Source organism: Anabrus simplex, chromosome 7 (assembly GCF_040414725.1).
Source record: "Anabrus simplex isolate iqAnaSimp1 chromosome 7, ASM4041472v1, whole genome shotgun sequence".
Classification (NCBI taxonomy): Eukaryota; Metazoa; Arthropoda; class Insecta; order Orthoptera; family Tettigoniidae; genus Anabrus; species Anabrus simplex.
Genome location: NC_090271.1, coordinates 166,835,063 through 166,862,799, shown reverse-complemented (window position 1 = coordinate 166,862,799; position 27,737 = coordinate 166,835,063). Strand labels below are relative to the sequence as shown.

The 27,737-nt window shown below is 38.6% G+C and overlaps 1 protein-coding gene across 1 annotated transcript in view; it reads right to left on the bottom strand.

Moving 5' to 3' along the window:
- Positions 1-27,737, bottom strand: part of Cdc23 (cell division cycle protein 23) — a 291,636-nt gene that overhangs the window by 237,668 nt on the left and 26,231 nt on the right. Inside the window, exons 2-3 of the mRNA XM_067151429.2 lie at positions 12,012-12,152; positions 395-737 (exon numbers count right to left, since the gene is read on the bottom strand). Coding sequence (XP_067007530.2) covers positions 395-737; positions 12,012-12,152 — 484 coding nt within the window. The remainder of the gene's footprint in view (positions 1-394; positions 738-12,011; positions 12,153-27,737) is intronic.

Here is a 27,737-nt window from a genome sequence, read left to right as displayed (position 1 = left end):
ATCTTGTGTACCATTCATGGTTGAACATGTGTGGTGTGAGAATAACATGGATCACCAATGAGCATTGAAACACGAGATCACAGTCCTCCATTATGTTCCTCACTCTGCTCTTCCCGCCTCCCCAAAGCGCTAAGCAGACTCGTTTCAAAGGTATCTTGCTACGAGTTGATGATACCTGTCTTAGAAGGTGTGAAGATACTTTTGGAGTGAAGAACTTGTGGACAGTTGCCAAGAGCAGGGAAGCTTGGAGGAAAGTTCTATGGGAACCTGAGGCCCACACTGGGTGGTACAGCTACTGGCGATGATAATGATATTAATTTTAAGTATACTTCAAAGAAGTCGTACAATTTGTAGTACTAACAATATCCATAATAAGGGAGTAATAAATATGTACCTTGACTCTGTCTGTTATGAGAGCTGCCAGCTCAAGCCAGGCTCCCCAGTGAAGAGGTTCCTTTGTTACAGCCTCCACCAGTACATCAACAGCTTCTCGTAATAAGTTGAGCCTGACAAGCACGATACCATACAGATAAAGACCATAGCCATCTAGATCTCTTAGCAAATAGTCACGTTTCAGCTCAGACATTAAGAGTCGGAGGTTCGAGATATAAATTGGATCTGGAGTTGTGGTATCTTTCATGTCATCAAGTTTCTTCTTCTCCCATGAGAGGTAACAGGAATACAGGTGCAGGAACCTATTACGGGGTGCTTGACATGAGTCTGTGAAGTAGGCACACCTGAAAGTACAGCATACAGTGTAAAAAACACATCTCTCATCCACAGGAATAAAAATTTAGAGGATTAATAACATATACTTAGTTGCCACTTAGCAGCTCATGTATACCATCTACAGAACTGCCAATTTTTGATGTGGGAAATCAGTAATCAGGGTATTCATAAAATAAAGGGAAACAATGACATGGGCACCACATATTTTCACTTTAAAAAAATACTAAACCAACAAGAAAAGTTCACATTTAAATTTGAAACATACAGCACTGTCTGGTACCATCTTTAGTTTCTCAATGAGTGGTGACAATGTATTTGTATTTAATGAGGACATGAATTCAGTTTGATTTTTCTTACAATGCTATGACCACTTTCATTCTTTAAATTTGCAACTTTACCTCAACAAACATCAATCCAAGTACATTTTTTTTTTTGCTATTTGCTTTACATCGCACCGACACAGATAGGTCTTATGGCAACAATGGGCTAGGAAAGGCCTAGGAGTGGAAAGGAAGCAGCCAGGGCCTTAATTAAGGAACAGCCCCAGCATTAGCCTGGTGTGAAAATAGGAAACCACGGAAAACCATCCTCAGGGCTGCTAACAGTGGGGTTCGAACCCACTATCTCCCGGATGCACAAGTACAATTTAAAATGTCATAAAATATCACATTGGTAAGTTGCAAATTCTAAATCAAATTTATCATGTCTGAATTTGCTATAATTTTGAGAAATCTATTGATCAAATATTCTATGGATAAAAATAACACATTTTGTCTCAGATTTAAATTAGCAGCCTCTGCATGTCTCAAAAATTCATCATCATGAGGAAACTTTATCACAATGTAATCACAAGCTGCAACGTAAAATGATCTTTGACTTACTTATTTCCTGTTGCTCCCTCTGGAGCATAGGGCCTTGGAGAAATTTCTCCACACAGTACGGTTCCTGGTCATTCTCTTCACTTTGCTCCAGGTCTTGCCAACCACTGCGATTTCCTTTTCGATCGTCCTCTTCCAGGTCTTCTTTGGCCGACCTCGCTTTCTGGTGCCTTGAGGGTTCCAGTCCAGCACCACCCTCTCAACAGCTCCATCCGGCTTCCTTAATGTGTGCCCGATCCAGCGCCATTTCCTGTCCTTGATCTGGATGTCAATCGGCTGCTGACTGGTCATGGTCCAAAGATCTTCATTAGAGATTATTTGTTATGCGACGCAGACATCTATTTATGAACACCTGTAGCTGGTTATTGATCTGTTTTGTAACTTTCCATGTTTCACAGTTGTATAAAAGAATCGACTTTACATTGCTGTTGAAGAGGCGAAGCTTAGTCTTCCTTGAGATATTTCTATTCTTCCACACGGGATAGAGCTGGACAAACGCACCATTTGCCTTCCGGATACGGCTTCAAACATCCTCTGCTCCCCCATCCGTTGTAACTATACTTCCAAGGTAGAGAAAGGACTCAACTCGCTCAATTTCCTTTCCATTTACTGTCAAGCTCATCTAACAGAGGAATATTGAGTTTGTGACCAATTTTTATAGGACCTTTTTCCTTCGTTTATTGTTTGCTGCCTCCTCTGTAAATATTGGAACTTATTTCAAGGATACCCTGTATGCCTGGCTGTCTTTGCTTTCAGAAATTAATCTGGTTCACAGTTTTGGTGTGGGCTGAGTGAACCTCAGGGCCATTTGTATGCTGATGATGATAAAGCTTGTTGTTTAAAGGGATCATCGGCCCCTAATGGTACGAAATGAGACTAAATGGAATGACAATTTAAAAGTCCAATATTCATCCAATGATGATGAAGAATGAATGAATGAATATGAATTTAAAACAATCAGTGATTCTAACCTGCATGTCTCACCTTTCCAGAAAATATTACTGACCAAGGTACTGCTTCCAAAGCAAAATCCTGAATCGGTGATGCTTGTTGTCTAAAGGGGTTCAAAATCCAGGTGAACAGTCCCTCATAATGGTATTTATCGCTAGTAAAGTAGAACCATGGTATTTTTCAAGTTGCGGTACTAATCGAAAGTAGTGTAAACTCACAATGTTCGTACAGGTAACGCAGACCTATGGTGTTTCTCTCATAATAGCGCCACTTGTAGGCAATGCAAACCCATGAGGCTCCTCACATAGCTGTACAAATCACAGGGACTTGTACTATCCCGTGGTGTTCCTCACATAATGGGCACAAATCACAGGAAATGCAGACCAATGGTGTCGCTCATATAGTGGTACTAATCACAGGCAACAGCCAGAACCGCGGTGTTTCTCACATAATGGTACTAATCACACGCAACGCAAGCCCATGATGTTCTTCATACAGAGGTACTAACATAATGGTACTAATCACACGCAATACAAGCCTGTGATATTCTGCATACAGAGGTACTAATCATAGGTACTGGAAACACACAGTGAACCGCTCTTTGCCGCTACTAATCACAAACCTATTTTGTACCTAACATAGTGGTACTACTCACAAGTACAGGCGACCCATGGTGTTCCCCACGTGATGGCACTAATCACAAGTAGTTTCATGGTTCTAATTCAATCATCCCTTGGTCGCCCCTTTTTGTCGCCTCTTACGGCAGGCAGGGGATACCGTGGATGTATTCTTCGTCTGCGTCCCCCACCCACAGGGGGTAAAACATATGTATACCAGACAATGTTGCAGAAATAATGATAACATTAAAATACATATAATAACAAAAATTATGGTAATGATCTTCTTGTCATAATACTGCATGATGTCTTTTAAGTTGACTTAGGACCTCAGGCAAAGAAGTAAATCTGGAAATGATAGCCAGAATTAGGGAAGAATAAACATACAGAAAGGAAATTAAAAAGGAGAAAAATTATTTATGAGACTCGCCTCTATAATGAAACGTACAGTATATCTAATGTCCGATGTAGAACAAGCACTGACTTGCATATTATGACAAGAAGATCATAACCATAATTTTTGTTATTGTATGTATTTTTATGTTATAATTATTAATGCAACATTGTCTTTGTCAGGTATACATATGTTTCAGTTATCACATAATCTGTTAATGTTTATTTGGCTGAAGATGGTCACTAAGTGGCTGAAACTAGTCCCAAGACTGATGTAATATTATTTACTCGATATATTGTATTGAAAATACATAATATATATTGTCAATTTATTTCTTATGACTTGCAGCAGCAGCAAAGTGGTCAGCATCTGTTCACCAGAGGTGCGGTTGGAAATTCATTTTCTGGAACTCGCCATTCCAGTCCTAAGAACTGGACCTTGGTCCAAACTTGTGATAATCAAGTATCATGAGGCATATTAGAAATCACACTTTTACTCCGGTTGGTAACCAATCCACTGCTGTCAAGAACAGTACGAACAGCTTGTCGGATTCTGGGGAGTCTGGACTGACACACAGAGGGAGTCAGAGACCTCTGGTCAACTTCACCCAAATAACAAAACCTTTTTTTTTCGGAACACTAAACGTAAATACTCTCATACGAGCAGGAAAATTGTATGAACTAGAACAAACCTTAAACGAACAAGAAATACAGTTACTGGCACTACAAGAAACAAGACTGACTGGTGAAAAAGCAATGGATTTTGGGAACTACAGACTCTTCAAAAGTAAACAGACAAATGAATTCTCAAAAACACACAACTTTTAGGAGTCACTTTTGCAATCAAGAAAAACATCCCTTGCTCGCCCCTTTTTGTCGCCTCTTACGACAGGCAGAGGATACCGTGGATGTATTCTTCGTCTGCGTCCCCCACCCACAGCAAGACATTGATCAGCCTGTAAATGATAGACTAATGACAATCACCGTAAGGTGTGCAAATAAAACATAGACACTGATTACTGCACACATGCCAATCAATGAGCACAATAAAACAGACCGCAAAAACGTAGACAAATCCTGGGAAACTCTACAAGAAATAGTATCCAAAATATCCACAAACCACCTCCTCGAAATCTTACTAGGCTACTTCAATACACAATTAGTGACCACGCTCCAAACTCTTATCCAAACCACAGAGAAATGATAAATGTCCAAGTCAGAAAGGGTGCAAATATAGACTCAGATCATTACCTGGCAGGAGTCAAACTACAGTTGAAACCTCAGAGATAAAATAAAAATAAAAAAATAATAAACACACCAACACAAACCACTAATCCCAAAATTTGCCCCTACAAGGATCCAACCATCTCTCACAGAAGAATTAGGGAGAAATGAGGCAAAAAAATTGGCAACAACTCAAAAGCAAACTGATTACAACAGCACAAACACTAATTCCTCTGCAGAAAAGGAAGAGACACCGTTGGTGGAATGAGGAATGTGAACAAGCAATCCAATCTTGACAGAAGGCATACAACAACTGGAACAGCAAAAGGATGGAGAATAACTACAAAACATTCCTGGCAGTGAGGAAAGAGACAGCTCAATTGATCAGAGAGACCAGAAGGAAATTTGAAAAGGATCAATTACTTGAAATTGAGAAATGCTTTGAAAGAAACAATACAAAAAAATTTCTGTAAGAACTTCAAAACTAAGCTTGCGGGATATCAACAACAAAGTCTCCGCTTCAAGAAAGAAAATGGACAGTTTGTGCTAAACAACCAATAAAATTGCCAGGAACTCACCAGATATTTTAAAGAATTACTGAAAGATTTTCGCCACAAGAACCTGAAGATACTCCTCCAAATTCATTACCCCCACATGAAGAAGAAATCACAAGACAGATCACAAGACTTAAAATTTAAAAAGAAGCATTGGGTGAAGTTGGAATCATAGCGGAAGTCCTCAAATCAGCAGGCCCAAACTCCATAAAAGAAATCAAAAAAATCAAGCAATACATTTGAAAAACAGAGCAAATCACAGAAGACTGGAAAAATGCATTAATCCACCCACTACACAAGAAGGGAGACAGAACAGATGTAAACAACTACAGAGGAATCTCACTGGTTTTGGCTGCACACAAAATTCTATCTTCAATGTCTTCTTGATGGAGCACAACAACTAGAAACACAAATCGGAGAATATCAGGCAGGATTCAGACCAGGCCGATCGTGACCAGAGCAATTCTTGAACCTAAAGCTAATCCTAAGACATCAGAGAATTTGTACCAAAAATTTAGTCTGCACATATGTTGATTTCAAAAAAGCCTATGATTCAATTGATTGCAAATCACTCTTCCAAATATTAAAAGAACAAGGTTTAGGCATGAAAACACTTGCAATCATAAAACAGACACTGAGAGACATGAAGTACACGGTCAAATTGATGAGGAAAACCTCAAATCCCTTTGAAATCAAAACAGAGTAAGACAAGGAGATGAAATTTCACCTTTATTCTTCAACTGCATCCTTAAAAAAGTGATACAAGAACGGCGCAAACAGAAATTGGTCCTCAAAATTCACCAGTCAATCACTTTAGGCAGAGGAAAACTAGCATTAGAGTGCCTGGCATTTGCGGACAACCAAGCAATATTAACACGTCGTCACACACCCCCTTATTTTTACATGACAGCACGCCGCACGGCAATTTGCTCACGCATGTTATATATTGTTGTTCTGATTTTAAAATGAAGAAAACAATCATAAAACTTTAACAACATTGTAAGAAAGATAATTTACTTACCAAAACATCATATTTAGAATTATAAATCATTATTAATCATTTAAAATATTGTACAACACCAGAACACGCTATGTTAGCAAACTGCCGCAATTCCAAGGCTGTGACCTGACATCAAAGCATGCCCCGTTAGCAAATTGCCGTATACTATATTTTAGGCATTTTCAAATAAGATGCATTAACACAAGTCCAGTTTAATTAGTAAAATATGAAATATAAACAAATATGATCGATATAAGAAACATCGTAAGCATATTACTTCTGTCTAACAGCAGCCAGTCTAGTCATTTTCAGCTGGATCCTTCTGTTGGGTTGAGCATCTTGAGCACGTTGACACTGAATGTTCTCAGCAGATGGGAATGTTACATGCGCAACACAAACCTTTGTTCTATTTTTTCTTTTGGGGCAGATACCACAGATAGCATATTGACCTGGTTGCAGGGGCCTCGCATATGGTTGTTGCTGTCTCACTTTAAAAATTTCCTTGAGTCTGTCTGTCATTGGTCTAGGGATAGGAAATTCTGTTGCAGTTCTTCGTTCTGCATTATCAACAAGAAGTTGACGAGCAAGATTGAATAGGAAGTCCTTTCTTGCATTTGTAGCAAGTCCGTCATTGTTTTGATTGTTTGCTTTCCAAATAACATATGCATTTATTCCTCCAACATTAAGTTCAAAATAAAACATTGTGAGTGGCCATCAGTTTGAGATCCTAGCCACACTGTACTCTCTTTGCATACCGTCACACACATCAACCCCACATTTGTGTCCATTATAAAAAGTGATTATGGAAGGTTTATATTCTTCGCCACTTTCTTCCTCGATGTCATCACTGTCATGCAGAGTGGAAAGCAAGAGCACCAGCTTCTTAGGCTTTGACTTGTAGGAAACTAAAGTTTCAGTCTGATTAAAGGCAAATATCGAACTCTTTACTGGTCTTCGATTGTCTTTGTTTCCAGTGACGAGTTCCACAGGTATTTCCCTTTTGTTTTTCCTAATGGTCCCAAAAAGTGTAAGTCGTTTTTCTAAGAGATCATGCATGACAGGTATTGAGGTAAAGAAATTGTCGCAGGTTACGTTTCGTCCAGTATTCTGTACCCCTGAGACCAGTCTGTTCACCAACGCACGGGTTGAGTTGTCTAAATAGTAAGGTCCTGGATGCTAATTTCGTATATACACTTCCAGTTTGGACGTGTAAAATGTTTTTGAGTCTGTTACAGCCCACACCTTAATACCAAACTTTCCAGGTTTTTTGGGCATATAAACCCTAAGACTGCACCTTTCACGATAGTTTTGAAGCATTTCATCAATTGACACATAAGCAGAGTGGCTGTAGTTTTCCTGGCAATGGCGACAAAAATCCTCAAAAAATTCCTGTAGGCAGTAGAACCTATCTTGTGATTGTCGTTGTTGCCTATCTTCACTGCTAACATTGTCAAAACGAAAGTTTTGTAATAGAAACTTGAATCTAATCACTCACATACTGAGCCTGCTAATTTCTACCCCTAATCCGTCTGCTCTCCATAGATCTAGGGTGTTTTGTTTTGATGATTGACAAACACCAGCTATATAAAGCAATCCAACCAGTGCTTTCATTTCAGTAACATCAGTTTCCCTAGCATCCCTAGTGCGACTGTACCTATTTTGAATTTGTCTTATTTTTATATTGGTATACTTAACCAGTTTCTCCATTATGTAGTCAGGAAAAAATAAGCTCCAACACTCTGATTCAGTCTTTGCCTCTTTCGGCCCTCTTACTGGACCCAGAAGTTGTGTGACGAGGTTATGCCTTCTGGTTCTGGATTGTTTCCTCTGTGGCATGTTTGACCATATGGTTGGATTTGGTTTGTCCCTACCAATGTAGGTTGGATTGATAAGAACAGGTTCACGATGTTCACATTCTTGCTGAGCGCCTACTGAAAGGTTCAGTGCCTCTTTGTTGGACGGTGGGGTGTGTTGTTCGTTACAAACCTCACACGGTTGCATTATTTCTTCTGAAACACTCTCCTCTGAGTCACTATTAACACGCTCTAAAATATCTGTTTCATCAACATCACTATAATCAGAAGTATCTTCACCTAATTCACTTGAATGACATTCTGGAACACTGTCCACTAAATCTCTCACTGTAGCTTGTCGTACGTCGTACGGATCCATTTCCAGGTAATGGCGCAAACAATAAAACAGAAATATTACAACTGTATCATATTAAATATACGCGAGAACTCACCCGTTAGCAATATGCTCACTTATGTTTGTACGCGATAGCACGCACGTTAGCAATCTGCTCACACAACGTGACATCACCAACACAAGTGTGAACTGACGTAGAGAGGAGGCAGTGAGGAACTGAATTGGGCTATGGTCATTATACATAGATATGGGGGGAGGAATACCTGACTGCCCGCTCATTCTTGGAGACAACAAAGGAAGATATTAGCATTATTGTTCATACGCGGCAAACTGTTGATGATGTGTTAACCCAAGACATTTCAACAGCCCAAAATCAGATTGAACTCCTGAAATAAACTGCGGAAAAAGGTGGCTTTCAGATATCTTTTGAAAAGACATAATACATGACCTACAACAAACATGAACCAAAATGCATGGAGACAAAATATGGCAAAATTAAATGAGTATTACAATTTAAATATCTTGGTGAAACAATTCAAGAAAATAGACTCGAAACAAATTAGATGCCAAAAGATGGAAACTGCATATCGACTAACCCAAAATACCTATAACAAAAAATGTATCACGAAGCACACAAAACTAAAATATTACAATACAGTCATTAAACCAGAATGTCTTTATGGATCAGAGATGCTAATTTTGAACAGGAAAGCAGACACTGAAAACACTGAAAAAATAAATAAATGCAAAACTCACCAACAGACAATACCAACTTAGAGGCAGACAGGCAATCAAACAATAACACAAATATTCACAGTGACATTAGAGAACACAGGGTAAGATTTTATAGGCGTATTAAAAGAATGCATCCAGACAGACTTACCAAACAAGTAGTTGAATTCTATGAAAACAGGAGTAAAGCTAAAACAGACACAATGAAATGGATTGGCAAAATCAAAACTGATTTGAAACAGGCAGGAATTACACCAGCAGATGTCCAAAACAAGGTGATCTTCAGATCCAAAGTTCACTAATGGTAAGTTGACCAAGAGGAAAAAACCAAAGAAGAAGATTGGCAACAATCTTGTCTGAAGCCAGAAAGGGAGCCCACAGTAAACGAATGAAAGAAATATGGGCAGAGAGAAATGCAAATGCACACCTGTAAGTACTTAGTGTAGTCCTAATGAATAATAATAATAATAATAATAATAATAATAATAATAATAATAATAATAATAATAATAATAATAATAATAATAATAATAATAATAATAATAATGTATCACATCTGACACAATAAAAATTGAATGTGGTATATTTCAAGGAGATTCGTTAAGTCCACTGTGGTTTTTCCTTGCAATGAATCCCCTATACAATCTTCTAAAACTACTGGTTTTGGATTTGATACTAAATATAACAATAGGAAAAAAAAGAATATATGGATGATCTGAAAGTACATGCCTACAACGAAACACAAATGAACGCCCTGCTGAATATAATAGACTCCTACTCATCTGATGTGTGAATGACGTTGGGAGTAAAGAAGTGTAAGCTGCTAACAATTGAACGTGGTCGGTACGCAAACTCCCAACCATGTGAGTTTCATACTGGATCTTTAATTGAGGGAATGACACAAACAGAGACCTACAACTGCGGAGCACAAGAAAATCAAACAGGAACTCACTGACAAATATACATCGATGTTGCATCAGATTTTGCGTAGCAACCTACAAGCCAAGAACAAAATTAAGGCAATAAACATGTACGCTATTCCACCTCTTGTTTATTCGTTCAGAATTCTGAAATGGTCTGCTACAGAAATAGACAGCATACATAGAAAAACGAAAACTTTGCTCACCACCTATAGATTATATTATCCAAATTCATGCATGAAAAGGGTCACACTTCCACGAAAATTGGGGGACCAAGGAGTACTGGATCTTCAAGTCATGCTCCTGAATCAGGTAAAGAACCTAACAAGATACTTCCATAAAAAGCAAGAAAACAGCCTTCTCCATAAAGCTGTAGTATAGCTGACAAGTACACTGTAGACTGTACTGTATCCATATAATACCTCTAACATTCATACAAATCAACAAGTATGCCTGCAGGAGAAAAGAACTCCACGGAAAATACTACAGCAATCTAAACCAACAAAGCATAGACAAGAATGCGCCATGCGTGTGATTACAAAGTGGGCGCTTATTTGGGGAGACAAAGGAATTTGCAGTTGCTACACAAAATCAAGTAATAGCCGCAAACAATTACAAAAAGTACATCATCAAAGACACCAGCATACTCTCCGACAAATGCAGATAATGCACTGTTCATCTCGAGACCATCGACCATATTACTGCAGGCTGCCCAGTACTTGCCTGTGTAGAATACATAAGACGTCACAATCATGTCTCGGGAATTATATACCAGGCACTTGTTCAGGAAAACCAATTAACTCAGGAGCATATCCCTTATTACAAGTACCATCCAATACCACTCCTGGAGAACAGGTTGATTAAGCTTTATTGGGACACTGCTGTAGTGACAGATAAAACAGTCAACCATAACAGACCAGCCATCAGACAGGTAAACAAGAAAACTGGGACAACTTTCATTATTGACATCGCAATTCTGAATGACACCAACATCGACAGGAAGTACCATGAAAAATATCTACAAATACAAAGAACTTGCAGAAGAGATCAAGAAGATCTGGAAGATCTGGAAGATGAAACTGGTACGGATAGTCCCTGTGATTCTTTCACTCAACAGCCTCATTCCACACACACTTCACAAGAGTCTGCAAGAACTGGGTCTTCCACCGAACATCTTCAAAATTATGCAATATTCTGTCCTCCTGTCAATATGCAACATTGTGCGATAGTTCCTCTTGCAAGAATGAACGTCTAGAGTTTTGTATGTACCTGTACATCAATGTTTGTATTATGTGTAAATACTTTAATTATGGTAACGCACTTGGTGCATCCCTTGCCCCGTTACTACCCATATTTCCTGTGGAGAAGTGTATGTATTATAATAATAATAATAATAATAATAATAATAATAATAATAATAATAATAATAATAATAATAATAATAATAATAGCAATAAGAACAAGTGTATGGCCTCAGCTGTGTGCAGATTTTTAATTTGATGCAATCTAGGCTGCCCACGCATCAGTTTTGACGTTTCATTTTACTCTACTAGAAGACAGGGTAAACAGGTTCTCTCTTTGGAGTACTATTGGTGAGTTGTAATTTATTTTGTTGGGTAAACACCAAACGTGTCACCAGAGATCTTTTACATTTCAACATCATATAACATGGAATGTTGAATGGATTTTTTAACACTCTTCAAAAATCCGACAAACTGCCGGGTATGAACCTGCAATCTTGGGATCCGGACGCCAACACTCTAATGTTGATCCACAGAAGGAGCTAGAATAGATGGTAAGATAGTGGAAACAATTGAAACAGCCAAAATACAACAATTACAAATCTCTCTGGTATATGTACATACCTATCATATTCTTTAAGATCAAAGTAACTCTTGGCCAATAAATATGCATCTGTTTCATCAGGTTCTTCTTTACATGTAGTTTGAACTATTTCTGATGGACTAATTTTAACATCTTGAAGTGAATAGTTCAATTCAGATAACCTGAAACAAAGGAAAACAAATTAATTACTGGCAACTACTGAAACCAGTACATTCTTGCAAATGTTAAAAATAGATTTAGGTCAATAAAATATATCCCAATTCTATAGCTTAATAAAGATGTACACCCAAAGTCTATATACATTCCACCAGACTGTAACAGATGAGGGAACAAGATTAATACATTCCCTTCAATTCTATTTATACAGAAGCTATATTTCAAAAGAAAGTAAGCTAGCTTACGTCAGGCCCTGCGGCGTAGGGGGTAACGCGTTCGCCTGACACCCGGCGGCTCCGGGTTCGATTCCCGGCCGGGTCAGGGGTTTTTAATTGTAAATGATTAATATCTCTGGCCTGGGGACTGGGTATTTGTGTTGTCCTTAACGTTCCTTTCCTCACATTCAACATTCTACACTTCCACAATTCCAATTACACGCAGGTAGGGGCAAAAGATCTCTATAGGTTGATGCCCCGAACAAATAGCATTTTAAAAAAAGCTAGTTTATAGTCTTACATAACTGCAGACATACTACAAGCCAAAGGATCTCAAGTTTTATGTGGATGTGAACACAGAGTATGGCTTTTATTAATGAAGTGATCCCTGTTTCTTCATTTGAGTTCCCAAGATATTATATTTCTAGTTTTTTTTGGGCGAGGTAAATACAAAATTTACAAATATACCCTCTTTTATATAACAAGAGAAATAAAATTAATAAAATAACTACGTCCATACTCACAGCTTACCATGTGAACCCCTTACTTTAATTTCAAACTGCTCAACACTATGTCCCTTGTTCACTACAGATACAGCAAGTCAGAAGTTCAAACTTTGGCACTATGACACCTCCTGCTGGTATTGATGATCAGCACTCTACATCCAAACATGAGCCATTATGGGAGTGGATCATGATACTACCATGCTCACCATAAGCACAACATTAGAAATATTTTAGACATTCAAAACCGACTTTCAACCTTTTAGGTCGTGTTACGTACATTTAGTACGTGTTGAAGAGATGTTAAGTACAGAACAAAAATGGCCAACCAGACACCAGTGGGATCCGAACCCACAACCTCCCGATTTCGCGTCGGTTTGGCCATTTTTGTTCTGTACTTAACATCTCTTCAACACGTACTAAATGTATGTAACACGACCTAAAAGGTTGAAAGTCGGTTTCGATTACAATGCGGTCGTGAAAATTCAATATTCATTTTTGACATTGTTTCAAAATATTATTAACCGAGCAGGTGGCTGCATGGTTTACATCACGTACCTATTAACTTACATTTGGGAGATAGTGGGTTTGAAGCCCACTCTCGGCAGCCCTGAAGATGGTTTTCTGTGGTTTACCATTTTCACACCTGGCAAATACTGGGGCTGTACCTTAATTAAGGCAATGGTTGCTTCCTTCCTTCTCCTAGCCCTTTCCAATCCCATTGCCATAAGACCTATCTGTGTCAGTGCGATGTTAAGAAAATTGTTAATAAACAAAACTGATCGACGTTGAGGTTCATTGCCTGCACAGGGTAGCTCAGGCCATGAAGCCATTTGATTATCATTATCATCATTATTATTACCAAGTGATGGTGGTGGTGATGGTGATTATTGTTTTAAGAGGAAGTACAACTAGTCAACCATCCTCTATATAACACTAATCAGAAGGAAAAATGGAAGGGATCCGACACTTCGAAAAATGAAGATATCAGCCAAAGGAAAACAAGGGCCACGAAGGGCATGAAAATGAAAGACTCCCTAGCCCTCGCAAACCTAATAGCGTTGGGGTCGGAAAAAACAAGAGATGACCAAGGGAGGTTGGATAGGATAGATAAAAGTGAGGAGCCTGGCACAAGTAAGTGGAAGGAATACCAGGACTCAGCTAAGGGCCCCGTGGTCGCCAATCCACGCTCCAAAGTTCAGAGCCTGAGGCCCCTTTTAGTCGCCTCTTACGACAGGCAGGGGATACCGTGGGTGTTATTCTACCGCCCCCACCCACAGGGGGGTTACCAAGTGATGGGAAATTAACCTTCGAGAAGTTGCATAGTAAAAGGCATATTACCTGAATGAAAATATGCGATGTAAAGTAAATTGTAAAAATATGATCAATGTTGAGGTTCATTGCCTGCACAGGGCAGCTGAGGCCATATGATTATCATTATTATTATTATTATTATCATCATCATCAAGTTAAGTGAAAATAACCCTTGAAAGGCTGCATAAAGTTCGACCAGGCACTTAAAACTTTCAACTTGCTTGTAAATGGCATATTACATGAAATATAATATTCTAGGGTCTCAAATGAAATAATGCTATACTTAGGAAAGTGCACACTGAACACACACGATAGTCCATTGAGAATACCAATAAGAAACACAAAAGGAATATCCATCTCAACTAGACGCACAAATCTACAACAGCCATGCATCAATGATGCAGAGTGACACACAGCACAGCACTCCCAGCCCACTTGCTTTGGCAGCCCAGTTCTCCAAGCATAGCCACTTTCCAGCCTGTAACACTGGGCTTCTCAGCCCACCACACAGCACACGCTACCAAATGACCTCAATGCACTTTTATGCAGACTGCTCCCTATGCACACTGCTTTATGCTCACTAGTGCATTCTCCTGGACATGTATTTTAAAATCTGATGAACTCAGGTTGAAAATAAACACCAATCCTGAACTCTACTAACAATTTCAAAAACAGACAGAACTTTCATACAACATCATTTTACAGTTCCAGTTTCCCGGGTACTGTTGCCGAGCCTCTTCCTCTCTATCTTATTGAGATACGTTCTGTTGTTAATGACGTCCTCAAGTGTCCTTCCCCGATCTGCAATATCCATCTTTATGACGTCCATCCAGTGGGTTCATGGTCTTTTCACGTCTCTCTAATTTAACATTCCTTTCTAACCATGTCACTCCTTAACTTGTCCAGTTTTGATTTTTCAAATGTGGATCTCAGGAACTTCATCTCAGATGCCTGCAACCCTGATGAGTCCTCCTTAGTAATGGTGCAGGTTTTGACATCATAGGTTTAAGATTGGTATAAGTACTGATTGAACATCACCAGCTTTGATTTGGCTGGTACTTTGGAATCCCAGAGGAGTGTTCATACACACTGGTAAAAGTGAGAGCTCTTCTGCACTTTGTTTGCCACCTCCTTTGTAGCTCGTGTGTCTCAGATATTACACAGCCGAGGTATGTAAAGTTTTCCACACTTTCCAGTAGATAGTTTCCTAGCATGACATATGCTAGATGCCTCTCTCTGTTTATTGGCATCACTACTGGTTTGGGTTTGCTTATCTTGAGACTGAATTCCTGGAACTTAACCTTCAATTCATTGAGGTTCAACTGTTTTTGTTCCTCAGTTTCTCCCCAGATCATAATGTCACCAGCAAAAGCCATTGCATTTAGTTCATCTGAGGTTTTCTTGATTTCTTCATTATATCATCCATGATGGTGATAAACAATAATGGGAATAATGCACTGCCTTGCTGGACTCTATTTTTGGTCTGGAACCAGGATGAATGTCCGTCTCCCGATCGCACACAGCTGGTACAATGCTCATACAGCATCTGAACTTCTCTCACCAGTCCCTCTGGTACATTCCTTTTTCTCAGGCATTCCCATATCTTCTCTCTTGCAATGCTGTAATATGCCTTCTCAATATCAAGGAAAACCATAAAAAGATCTTTGCTCTTTTCCTAATACTTCTCCACTAACATACAGACACTGAAGATTAGAACTGTTATGAACCTATTAGGCCTGAAGCCATAGTGTTCCTCTTCTAACTGTGTTCTCTAAGATTTTTTGAAGAATCTTAAGCCCATGAGAATGGAGTGTTATTCCCCAGTAGTTGGAGCACTTTTGGTGATTTCCTTTCTTAAACTGAGGGATAATGACACGCTTGCTCCAATCAGCAGGTATCTTGTCATCCTTATAAACTTCATTGCGCACTCTGTGCAGCCATTGTAAACCCTGGACTCCCGCTGCTTTAATCACGTCCGTGCTGACTTCATCGATTCCTGGGGATCTCCCTTGTGGCATCTTCTTAAGGACTACTTCTATTTCATTATATACTGTAATTAATCTAAATTTCACATGAAAGAAAACATTTTTGACAACCCTTACTCATTGTAAACAATAGAAATATATTTATGTGAAAAGGAAAGAGGGTTTCAGTCAAGGTACAGTCACTAAAAAAAGGAATGAGATCATGGTATTGTATGGTCCTTCCTATTATTTATTTTACATCGCACTGACACAGGCAGACCCTACAGTGATGATGGGATAGGACAGGGGTTAGATTAGGAAAGAAGGGACTGTAGTCTTAATTAAGTATTTGCATGGTGTGGAAATTGGAAACCTTGGAAAACCATCTTCAGGTCTGTCAACAGTGGGTTCAAACCCATTATCTCCCAAATGCAAACTAACAGCTACATGCCCCAAACCATGTAGCCAAAGTCACTTGATAGAAGTGTAATTAGTTTGTTCATCAAGTTATATCAATTTCATCAATCTGATCATGATTTCCATCTCACTAAACTTTTTGCACAAAGCTGAATATTGACAATGTACAGATTCTAGCATTGTTAATCGAGTGCTGCAGTGAGTATCTTTGATCGTTCCAACAGATTTTTTCAAGGGCAATAACTAGGTCACTTTACTTAGCGTAAGTAACAAGTTCATTCATCTAAATCATAAAAATATCAATCTGAGAGCAACTGCCAGACAACAATGGGGTATTAAATGGAATTCATAACTCTTTACTGAGCAGGTGACAGACACAATTCAGCCTCATATAGTGACGCAGAGCAGTGGTAACTTTGGCACCTTGATTGGTTGTGAAAGACACTTGTTTCAAAAAGATAATAATCATCGTGGGTTGATGACCACGGTGCCCTTAGCTAAGTCCTGATATTGCTTCCACTTACTTGCGCGAGGCTCCTCACTTTCATCTATCCTATCTAACCTCCCTTGGTCAACTTTTGCTCTTTTCTGATCCTGACGCTATTAGGTTTGTAAGGACTAGGGAATCTTTCATTTTCATGCCCTTCGTGGCCCTTGTCTTCCTTTGGCCAATACCCTCATTTTTCAAAGTGTCGGTCCCTTCCATTTTCTCTCTCTGAATAGTGTTATCTAGTTGTACTTCCTCTTAAAACAATAATCACCACCTCCACCTTTATATCCCACTAACTACTTTTACGGCTTTTGGAGGCGCCAAGATGCCAGACTTTAGTCCCGCAGGAATTCTTTTACATGCCAGTAAATCTACGGACACGAGGCTGACATATTTGAGCACCTTCAAATACCACCGGACTGAGCCAGGATGGAACCTGCCAAGTTGGGTCAGAAGGCCAGCGCCTCAACCGTCCGAGCCACTCAGCCCGGCATTTCAAAAAGGCCTCTAGGACAATATTCTAATATTATCTCCTAATATTGTCTGTTTTAGATTTTTCTGGAAACAAGGTTGTGAACAGGATGTGACATTTGAGGTCCCAATCAACAAAACAAGAAACAGATGATGCTAAGTAATGGTTCTTCCTTGTAGTACAAGTCCACATATTCATGGTCGCTGAGTACTCACCAACGGTCATGCAATCTGAAACCTCCAGGGTAATTTCATCTCTTAATCTTAAAGCATTTTACAGCAAGTGTTGGGACACTGTTTTTGACGAGGTATAAAACTTTGGTTGATACTTTTCCACAGGTAACTCCAGTTTCGGTCAACATCTGCACAAGATCCAGAAATTGTTCACCTCTAACTGTCCTATATGACATTATGTCTCACACATTTAACAACAACCAAATGCCACACAATTTTAAGAAGACTTTTTCTCATACACAAAGTGCTTTGTTGATGAAAACGCACGGATGACAAGAAATATGTGACATCCCAGAGGAACCTACAGCATGTACATAGTTTGTTGCAGACCCTATGACAAAGAAAATTTAGGTTTTGTCAACTGCCACCGACCACAAGCTGAAACACCTACCAAACAGGACTTCATAGGTTCAGATCTGGCTTAGCTGTCTTGCATTGCCCAGAGACTAGGTTTTTTCCCTTTCTTCTCTTTTCCTGGACAAGAATCATTATAAGCACTAATCTCCAAGGAAAACGTTAATGGACAAAGCTGAACAGTCAACCATAGTACAGCTCACATATTAACACACGCAGATGTATTCACAATCTGATGAGCCACATTCTACCACACTACTTGGACCAACACTAAACCACAGTTCCAACCAGCCAGCCACTCATAGACAATACAGCACAGTCCAGCCTATGCAATGACACAACGGGCTGATTTTGTCCAAGAGTAGTGAGGCTCAGTGCAGTGCGGCTGTGGCCCATTCATGGGCCGCTGTGCAATATTCTGCCATGTACATCCTCTCTTTGGATCATAATGTCAAGTTACAAGATGTTCAGGCTTTTACCCACACAGGATAATCAATCTAGGATCTCACGATAGGCAGTAGAAACTTACAAAAATCCCAGTAATTTTAACAGAAACACTGACTACAAATGAAGCAGTTAACTGTTTGCCAATATTACAGATCTGGGTAGGTAGTTAGTTCTCTTCCCTGTCCTTCACTGATTCCAACTTCTTCCTTCAAAATTCATCCTGCAATTTAAAAGGTGTTAGGTCTCTCCTCAGTACAAGACAGTTGATTCAATGTGTCTGCACACACAATATGATGAAGTACATTTGATACAAGGTGATCAGACATATGCTTTACTCTGGTCTATGATGTATTTACTATACAATACTAGTACAACAATTTAAGTTCATTACTCATCAAATTATGATAGTAGGTGTTGAAACTGCCCACCTTCAATCCCCACACAGTTTTGACACCTCATTAGGAAATTATTAATCACCGCTGCAGTTCATGTAGAGGAATCCCAGCCATTTCCTGATTAATATGTTTTGTGTGTGGGTTAGTCTTATACATGGCATTTTTAAATTTACCTCAGACATAATAATCACAGGAAGATATACTGCAGGACTGAGAGGGCCACAAATCCCTACTAACAACTATGTTCCATGGAAACACTTGGTGAATTTCTCTCATGAAATTATTTGCAGTGTTTTCAGAAACAGAGTCCTGTTGAAAACTGCTAAATTATGCTCCCTGTTGGTTAGTTCTCTGAAAAAGGGGGTTGGTATGATATTCACATAAGTAGCAGAATCAACCGTATTCTCAAAACAAAAATTGGTCCAATGATTATTTCACCCTGATAACATACAATACACCAATTTTTGCTTCATGGAGGGGCACTTCATGTACAAAGGTAGGTTCAACAGCACTCCTGTAACAACTGTTTTGTTTCCACACAATCATGGAGGTGAAAACAGGCCTTGTGTGAAAAGAATATTAAATATGGGTCTATTTGTCCACTGCATACATTTTCTAGACTCTACTCACAAAATATGGACTTCGCAGTTATTTTATGTGGCTTTTAAATATAATAATTTAGTAGCCATTTGCACACAACCATATGAAATTCACACTTGTGCAAGACAACAAAATGACTTTTTTAGGCGAATTTTCCAAACGACCAACCTATGACCAATGTCATCTAGCTGTCTTTGGTGATGGCCCTACACTGCTTCTTTGGTTTCATAGGCTTGATATTTCCAGCTTCCTTAAGTTTATTACATAAATTATGGACTGTTCTACAACTTGGAATATCTACACCCAGGAATCATTCTTGAAACCAACTCTGAACTTCACAAGCTGAGTAAACACATATGAATAGTACATTCGTAAAAAATCTGTACAATCATGGAAGACCCTAACTTATAGGAAAAACTTGTTGAAATTATTATAACAACAACAACAAAAAGCAGGCATATGTTCAAAGTAGTTTATTCACAATTTCTTGGAAATATTTAGGCCAACATCTACATGATGATGATTCTTCTTGTTTAAAGAGACCTAAAATCTAGGTCATCAGCTCTCACAACCATCTACAGGGAAGGAAAGAACTCATCTTAACCCCACATAATAATATACGTTGTTTCTTGAAACACTTACAAAAAAGGGAAATTTGATTGATCCACCTTTTTTCAAAACATAATATGTTGTTAATATAATCACAACATTTGTTATTCAAAACCAGTTTCGGTGTCTATGGACACCATCATGAGCTGAAACAGGTTGCATGAACAAAGATATACAAGTATGTAGAACATATAATAGACCCTTAGTAATAAGTGACATTAATAGGATGAAGTAAAAATACAATGCTTAAAAGAACATAAATAAATTATGTGCTTATTGGTCAAAGTATAAAATGAAAGGGAACATATTAACAAATGTTTAAAGACTTGATCACTTTGGAATGGTTAAAAAGTCTCAAGCGTAGCACTGCTAAACACTAGGTGAAAATAAAACACGGACATCTAAAAACTGACATAGGATGCAGTCCTTCCACAGAGTATTGATAATAAAGTAACATAAGTAGGTTTGATGGTGCCTTGCAACATCAACTCATAAAAAGAAGCCGTCAGTTATGAGGAACTCAAAGAAGTGGATCATATTGCAGGCAAAGAGAAAGTGATAATATGGCCAGAAAGTTCTCGATCCAATTTGGAACCTGAAGTATGAAAAGAAAGTTAAGAGTTAAAATGAGATATTGGAAATAGGGCAAAACCTATAAAGTAGGAGACTCACCTCAAACGGCCTGATGTATGTGCGGAGAGTGGCAAGAAGCAAGTGCTAGAGTTTGCTAGAAGCACAGAACATCGTTAAGGGAGGGAATGGGGTAGGTCAGGAAGGGGGAGAGGAGGGGTGATGGAGGGGACGGAGTCAGGTGGGCGTGGTAGGGAAGGATAACGTGATAACGTGTGACGTATAATCTGAAAAAACAAGCTATTTTTAGGGAGTTTAATACTGTTGAGACTGAAACAAGAGAATCAAATAAAATTCTGGGCTTTTCAGAAATGTCATTCAAGTTGAGATTAGGATTGAAGTATTGGTCTAGATGTATGTAACAGGCTTCCGTGATATCTAGTAAGGGGCCTTTGCACAACGTGTCTAATATTGTTAAATCTTGATCTAATCCATTAAATTTGAGTTTATAATCTTGTATGTGCTGACCAACTGCGGAAAACCTATTGTATTTAATTGCATTGAGATGTTCGGCATGTTCCTGCCAGTTTGTCCTATATATGAACTGTTACAGTCACCGCACTGAAAACAGTAAACTCCTGACTTAGTAAAAGGGTCCGATTTGTTGACCAGGTTGGAATTGTGGAGAATATCCATATTTCTGTTGTTGATGCGGAAAGTAATATTGACGTTATGTTTCTTGAATAGGTTGGTAACGCTGTAGATATTTTGATTGAATGTAAAAGTTGAGAATAACTTAGGCCTGGGATTATCTTTCATTAAGTTAGATTTAGAGCGATGTCTGAATTTGTTGATAATACATTCGATGAAACTTTCATTATAACCATTAAACCTGGCTATCACACGTATAGTTCTTCATTTAGGTCTGCTCTCGACATTGGAATTTTGAATGCGCGATCAACTAAGCTATTGTAAGTAGCACATTTGTGGGAATAGGGACGCACGGAATCTTGTTTTATTGTTGAGGTTGCATGGGTAGGTTTTCTGTATATTTTATAAAAGAATGAAGAAGGGAGTCTGGTGATCGTTATATCTTCCCTTTCATTTTATACTTTGACCAACAAGCACATAACTTGTTTATATTCTTTTAAGCATTGTATTTTTACTTCATCCTATTAATGTCATTTATTACTAAGGGTCTATTATATGTACTACATACTTGCATATCTTTGTTCATGCAACCTGTTTCAGCTCATGATGGTGTCCATAGACACCAAAACTGGTACTGAATAAAAAATGTTGTGATTATATTAACAACATATTATGTATTGAAAAAAGGTGGATCAATCAAATTTCCCTTTAATGAATGTTATCTCCTTTCAATATGGACCAGATATGAAGTTTTTAATCTTGAAACACTAATGATCGTATGGGAGCACAACAAAGCACAGAAAAATTAGTAAATATTTTGTTGAGTTGTTGTTCAGTTGTAGATTACCATGGGAGATACAAGCAGCTACTCTGCTGAAGAGCAATTAGTGGCAAGGAGAATATATGAGTAAATGAGACTCTACAAGGGTCAAACAATGCCACATATCATAAGTTTCAGATATAGTTTCAGAAGACATATCCACGGAAAGCAATGCTACTGCATTGGGAGAAAAGTGTGTTCCTTCTTGGCTCAGCTAAAGACAGGTCACTGAGTGGATGAAAAGAATCATGCTTGGAAAGACATGAAGTGGTAAGCCTCTCCTTTAAGCATTCTCCCTGTTCAAGGAGACAAGCTGCTCGACTAAGTGGTATGTTGATAAAGATGTTGATTCCCACAGGGAACCTGGCAACCGGGAATGAGTTGGCTGGGAGATTTATAATGTCCATTAACGGACCAACTATCTTCTTATTCTATTCTCTTCTTCATCCATTCCCTTTTCCAGATTCTCTCTGGGTAGGATAGTGTACCAAAGCCCTCCACCTTACTTGATCTTTCCACCATTCCTCTTCTAGTACTTTATTACTATCGACTCCTATATTTGCAATACAGTCCACAACAGAGCTCCTCCATCTCATTCTAGGATGTCCCTTAGGCCTCCTTCCAGTCCCTGTATCCATGAATGTTCTCTTTGGTATTCTCTCTCCTGGCATTCTCATCATGTGTCCAAACCATTTTAACTTTGCTCTATGAATGTCTTCTTGAAGTTTACACACTCCAATGCTTCGCCGTTTATCTGTCCCTTTGCTTATTTTCTAACATGTTTGAGGAACACGTCACGCATCTTCACGAGTTCTTCACTAGACTGAAGAAACATGGGTTCACTGTCAACTCTGAGAATGTGTTCTAGGCAGATCATGTTCTTAGGGCACATTGTCTCCAGCTCTGGCATCTCCGCAAATCCTGAAAGAGTGAAGAGTATTCACAAGTTTCCCAGGCCTAAATATCTCTGACGTATCCGCAGGTTCCTTGGCATGGTGGGATTTTACAGTAGATTCATCCCCCATATTTCCGATATTTCAGCTCCGTAAAACATGTTAAAGAAAAAGAACACTCGTTTCTGTTGAGGTGATGCTCAAGAAAACGCTTTTTGTAGACTTAAAGATGCTCTTTGTCAAGCTCCCATGTTGCACAATCCTGATTTTAACGTTGACTTTGTTCTTCAATGCGATGCCATGTGACAATGCTGTCTCTGCCGTACTAAATCAGAGGTTAGAGGATAACAGTTTGGCCCCCATCGCACACTTCAGTAAGAGGTTGCACGACTCTGAAGTCAGATATTCTACGTACGAAAAGGAATGCTTAGCTGTCGTCCTAGGCGTTGAAAACTTCTACTCGTATCTAGAACATTGTCATTTTTGGGTTCACACGGATAACCAAGCACTGTCCTGGATGAGCGCTAATGTCAAAAAACTAGGAAGTTCGGCCTGTTGGATTCTTCGCTTATCATCTTAAATTTCACCGTGGTACATGTAAGAGGAGAAGACAATATTATTGCTGATTGCTTATCACGTATGTTTGAAGGCATAGAAACACCTGATTGTGACATCGGATGTAGTCCTGACGCTCATCTTCCCGTCTGTACTCTTCAAAATTACCCCTTTAGCTTTACTGATCTGGCTGAATTTCAAAAGAAGGGTGATGAATGTGTTCATATAATGGATAGAATCTCTAGGAATGAACAGGATTGGGAATCTTTCAAGATGAAGAAAGGTATGTTATGTCATAAGAGTCCTCGAAACAAAACTTCAAAGATATTCGTTCCCCATGCCTTTTAAGACCAATGATTTTAAACTATTATCATGTTTCTCATTTGGGTGCTCATCTTGGGCAACTTATAACCTTCCATAAAATCGCTAGGATCTAGAAATCCAAGTACTGTGTTGCTGTTAGTAACGTGGGAGTCTAAAATAACAACGCGTCATCTACAAAGCGTGTCCAGTGTTGAATGCCATTGATCTTGCCAATGATGTGAGAATGCTCTAAATGATCAATGTAGATATCTGCAAGGATTCCTGAAGCTGGTGACCCCATGGGTAGACTCAACTCCATTGACCCACATATAAAATTCACCATAGAGTCAGAAAACAATAAAGCCCCTAATTACCTGGACTTAACCATTATGCGCAACAGCAACAACACGTTATCCTTCAATATATACAGGAAACCCACCCATACCATCAATACCATCCATCAGACTTCTGTGCACCCAGACATACATAAAAAAGCAGCTTACAATAGCATGATTCTCAGAGCATTAACTGTCCCTTTATCTCGCAAGAATTACAAAAAAGAAATTAATACCATTTACAATATTGCAGAACACAATGGTTTCAGTAGAACCTTCATCAGCAGAATCATCAACATATATAAAAGCAGACCCAAGACTACCCTAGAAAAAGATTCCCCTCCTAAAAAAAAGTCTTCCACATTCACTTTCAATAATAGTAACATTTACCAAATTTCTAATATTTTTAAGAAACACAACATCAAAATAGCTTATAGAACCTCCCACACCAACTCCAAACTCATTTTCAATCTACACACTGTCAACAATAACTATAACAACATTAACAACAAATATTTGAACTCTGGAGTTTACAAATTAAAATGCCAATCCTGTAATTCCAGCTATATTGGACGAACAGGCCACAATTTTGTCATAAGATACGCCGAACATCGCAACGCTCTCAAATATAATCGTTTCTCAGCTATGAGTGAACATCATAAAGCATCCAGCCACGAATACACTTCAATAGATAGAGACCTCAAGATCTTGCATTATGAGCAAAAAGGCACCTTGCTCAACATTTTCGAGAGCATCCACATCGATTTAGATCAATTTATGAACCTCTCTCACAATTTAAATGAAGTCAGCATCCATAACACAAACAAACCCCACCTCCATCTTTCCAACTCACCACCACTACCCCCTCCTCACACCAGCCCTGGACCACCCCTTCCCCCTCCGCTCCTTCCATCCTAGCAAACACAGTCGAACCAACAATAGACTCGATCACGCGAATGAGACCGTTACTTTGAGAAGGCTAGGCCATTTGAGAGGACAACCACCTGTTAAACACCGTAAGTTTATGCTTTCTTCACACCCATTCTACACTTTTTACTTATCACCCCACGTTTCTCACACAACCTCATTTTTCCATTACAGATTAGAACTTCATTGACGGTTTCCACTAGATCACTTACAGTTTACTATGCATCTGTCTTCTACCTAACACAGCTTCTCAATTTTATATCGCGGCCCTTCCGACCCTTTATAATAAGGCAAGACACCAGCGAACATTATGAAACAATCATCAAGAAAGGGACCGCTAGATTGAGAAGATATTGAGAATGCTGCTGTTTCTAAAGCTGTAAATTTCATTGGTGTTTTTTTTTTTTTTTTTTCTTGTCACAGGCTTTTCGCCTGCACGTTATATCAGGCTTGGTTTCTCAAAAACGTTTGCTCCCGCTCCCCTCCTCACCATTTTAATGTGATGGGTTTCTACAAGGATGATTTTCGACAGTGATTTCAACCTGTTTTGTTATCGTTACTAAACAATATTTTGTAAACTATGAGGTCCACAACCTCACCATGTGCTACTATTGTTCATTTCCATCTGCATCATTTGTTTTTTCATTCCTTTGTTTTCTTAGGTTAACACAGTTTTTAGTTTCAATTATTATCATACCCGATGCATTTACTGAACGTATTCCAAAATGGCGCCTACGGAAGGTAGAGACCAGCCAAGGCAAAGGAATGTATAGCAGAGTATCGATATTTATGTATGTTAGAAGGCCATGACTGATTAAACCTACCACTATGAAGGCAATGTACAACAGAGTAGAATCGATTGGATTGTTTTTTAAAAAAAATAAGAAGGATCGAACGGATTATTATAAAAACTTACTTAAAAAATTGACTTCGTAATGACAAGACGTGCTGAACATAGCTCTCAAGAATTAAGCAAGATTGATAGTTTCTAATGAGAATTTAAGTTGAGAAGACGGTAATATTGAAGGAAACGAAGTGCTAAACCTTGAAATACAGTAAAGAGGATATAAACCCTGGAAATTCGGAAAAGTTCGTCCGGATACTTATACGCTAATCGTCTTGAAGCAAAAGGTTGACCGAGACGCGAGAGCTGGAGATTGAACTACAACAGGAGAAAATAATAGCAACGATATCGTAAATAAAGAGGCGATCATTGAAAAATTATACTTCACAAAGGAAAATAAGCTAACTTTGAATATACGATTAGACGAAGCAAATAATCCTCTACTGGCCTCAACGAATAAGAAAATATTTCTGCATGGGAAGGCTAGCAAATATATATATACAGTTATCAACGATAAATACTAAGACTTCACAGAACCATGATGAATACATATGTTTCAGAATTGATGTATATTATCTACAGTATTCCTGAGGAAATGATGGCTTGCTAAATCGGCATAGACCAACCTGGAGAGAGATGTCGTCCTGGCAGTTAAAACCACCCGACCCGAGAGGAGGAGATCACTCAACCCGAGCTACCAGAGATGAGGGATCCGTCCAGTTGTCGATCCAAGGACTGTGACCAGACCGTGGAGCAGTTGAAGAAGAGCAACTAAGGCCCGAGATATTGAATGGCGAGCTAAGTAATCGTAATAAGTAGTATAATTTCTTATGTAGAGTATTACCAGTATATGCAATAGAACTGAATAGCCTAAGCATGAAATAATTAAGTGTGCAGTTAATATAAGGAAGTGCAGTGTGAAATATTTAAGAAGGTATTAACATATATTAAGTCAGTGTGAACTTAAGACTATATCTCGTGACATAATGGTTACGTATTTACTATATTATCTTATCCAGAGGAGTGAGAATACGATTTAAAAAGTGACATAATGTAACAGATATTTTCAAAGAATCCCGGTTAGCTAAAAAGATCCATGAATGATATAGTACCATCCGAACCCAGATTACGTCATAGAGGGACGCATGTTGAATTGTTTAATTTAAGTTACCATACTCTTTGCTGAATGATTATATTGGAAGAGTAGATACCGTATTTGGAGTTATGTGTTGAATTGTACGATAAATCGTGTTGTAAGAAATGAATTCTGCGCTAAAAGAATGTCACGTCTCGTTATATTTAATGAATATTGGAGGTTAAACGCGTTAATTGTAGATGTTGAATAAGTTAAATATAGGTTGAAATGAAGATTATAGATGAAATAATGGAAGTGTATATGGTGCTTTAATGAAATATTGCACAGATTAATAAGAAATGAGACGTATATGATATAAATAATGTGCGATATGAGGGCACAAGTAAAGCAACTACGGAAAGGAAATATGCCCCAGGGAAGAACAATAGCAAGGTATGGATAGTAAAATTATATATATTTAGATGAAGTTTGAGAGTGGTTTGACAGTAGTAACAACTGGTGATGGGTAGATTTATGCATGATTATGTCGTATTCTGAATGAATGTTGATTGCATGGAAGATGAAACTAGTATGTAACCAGTAT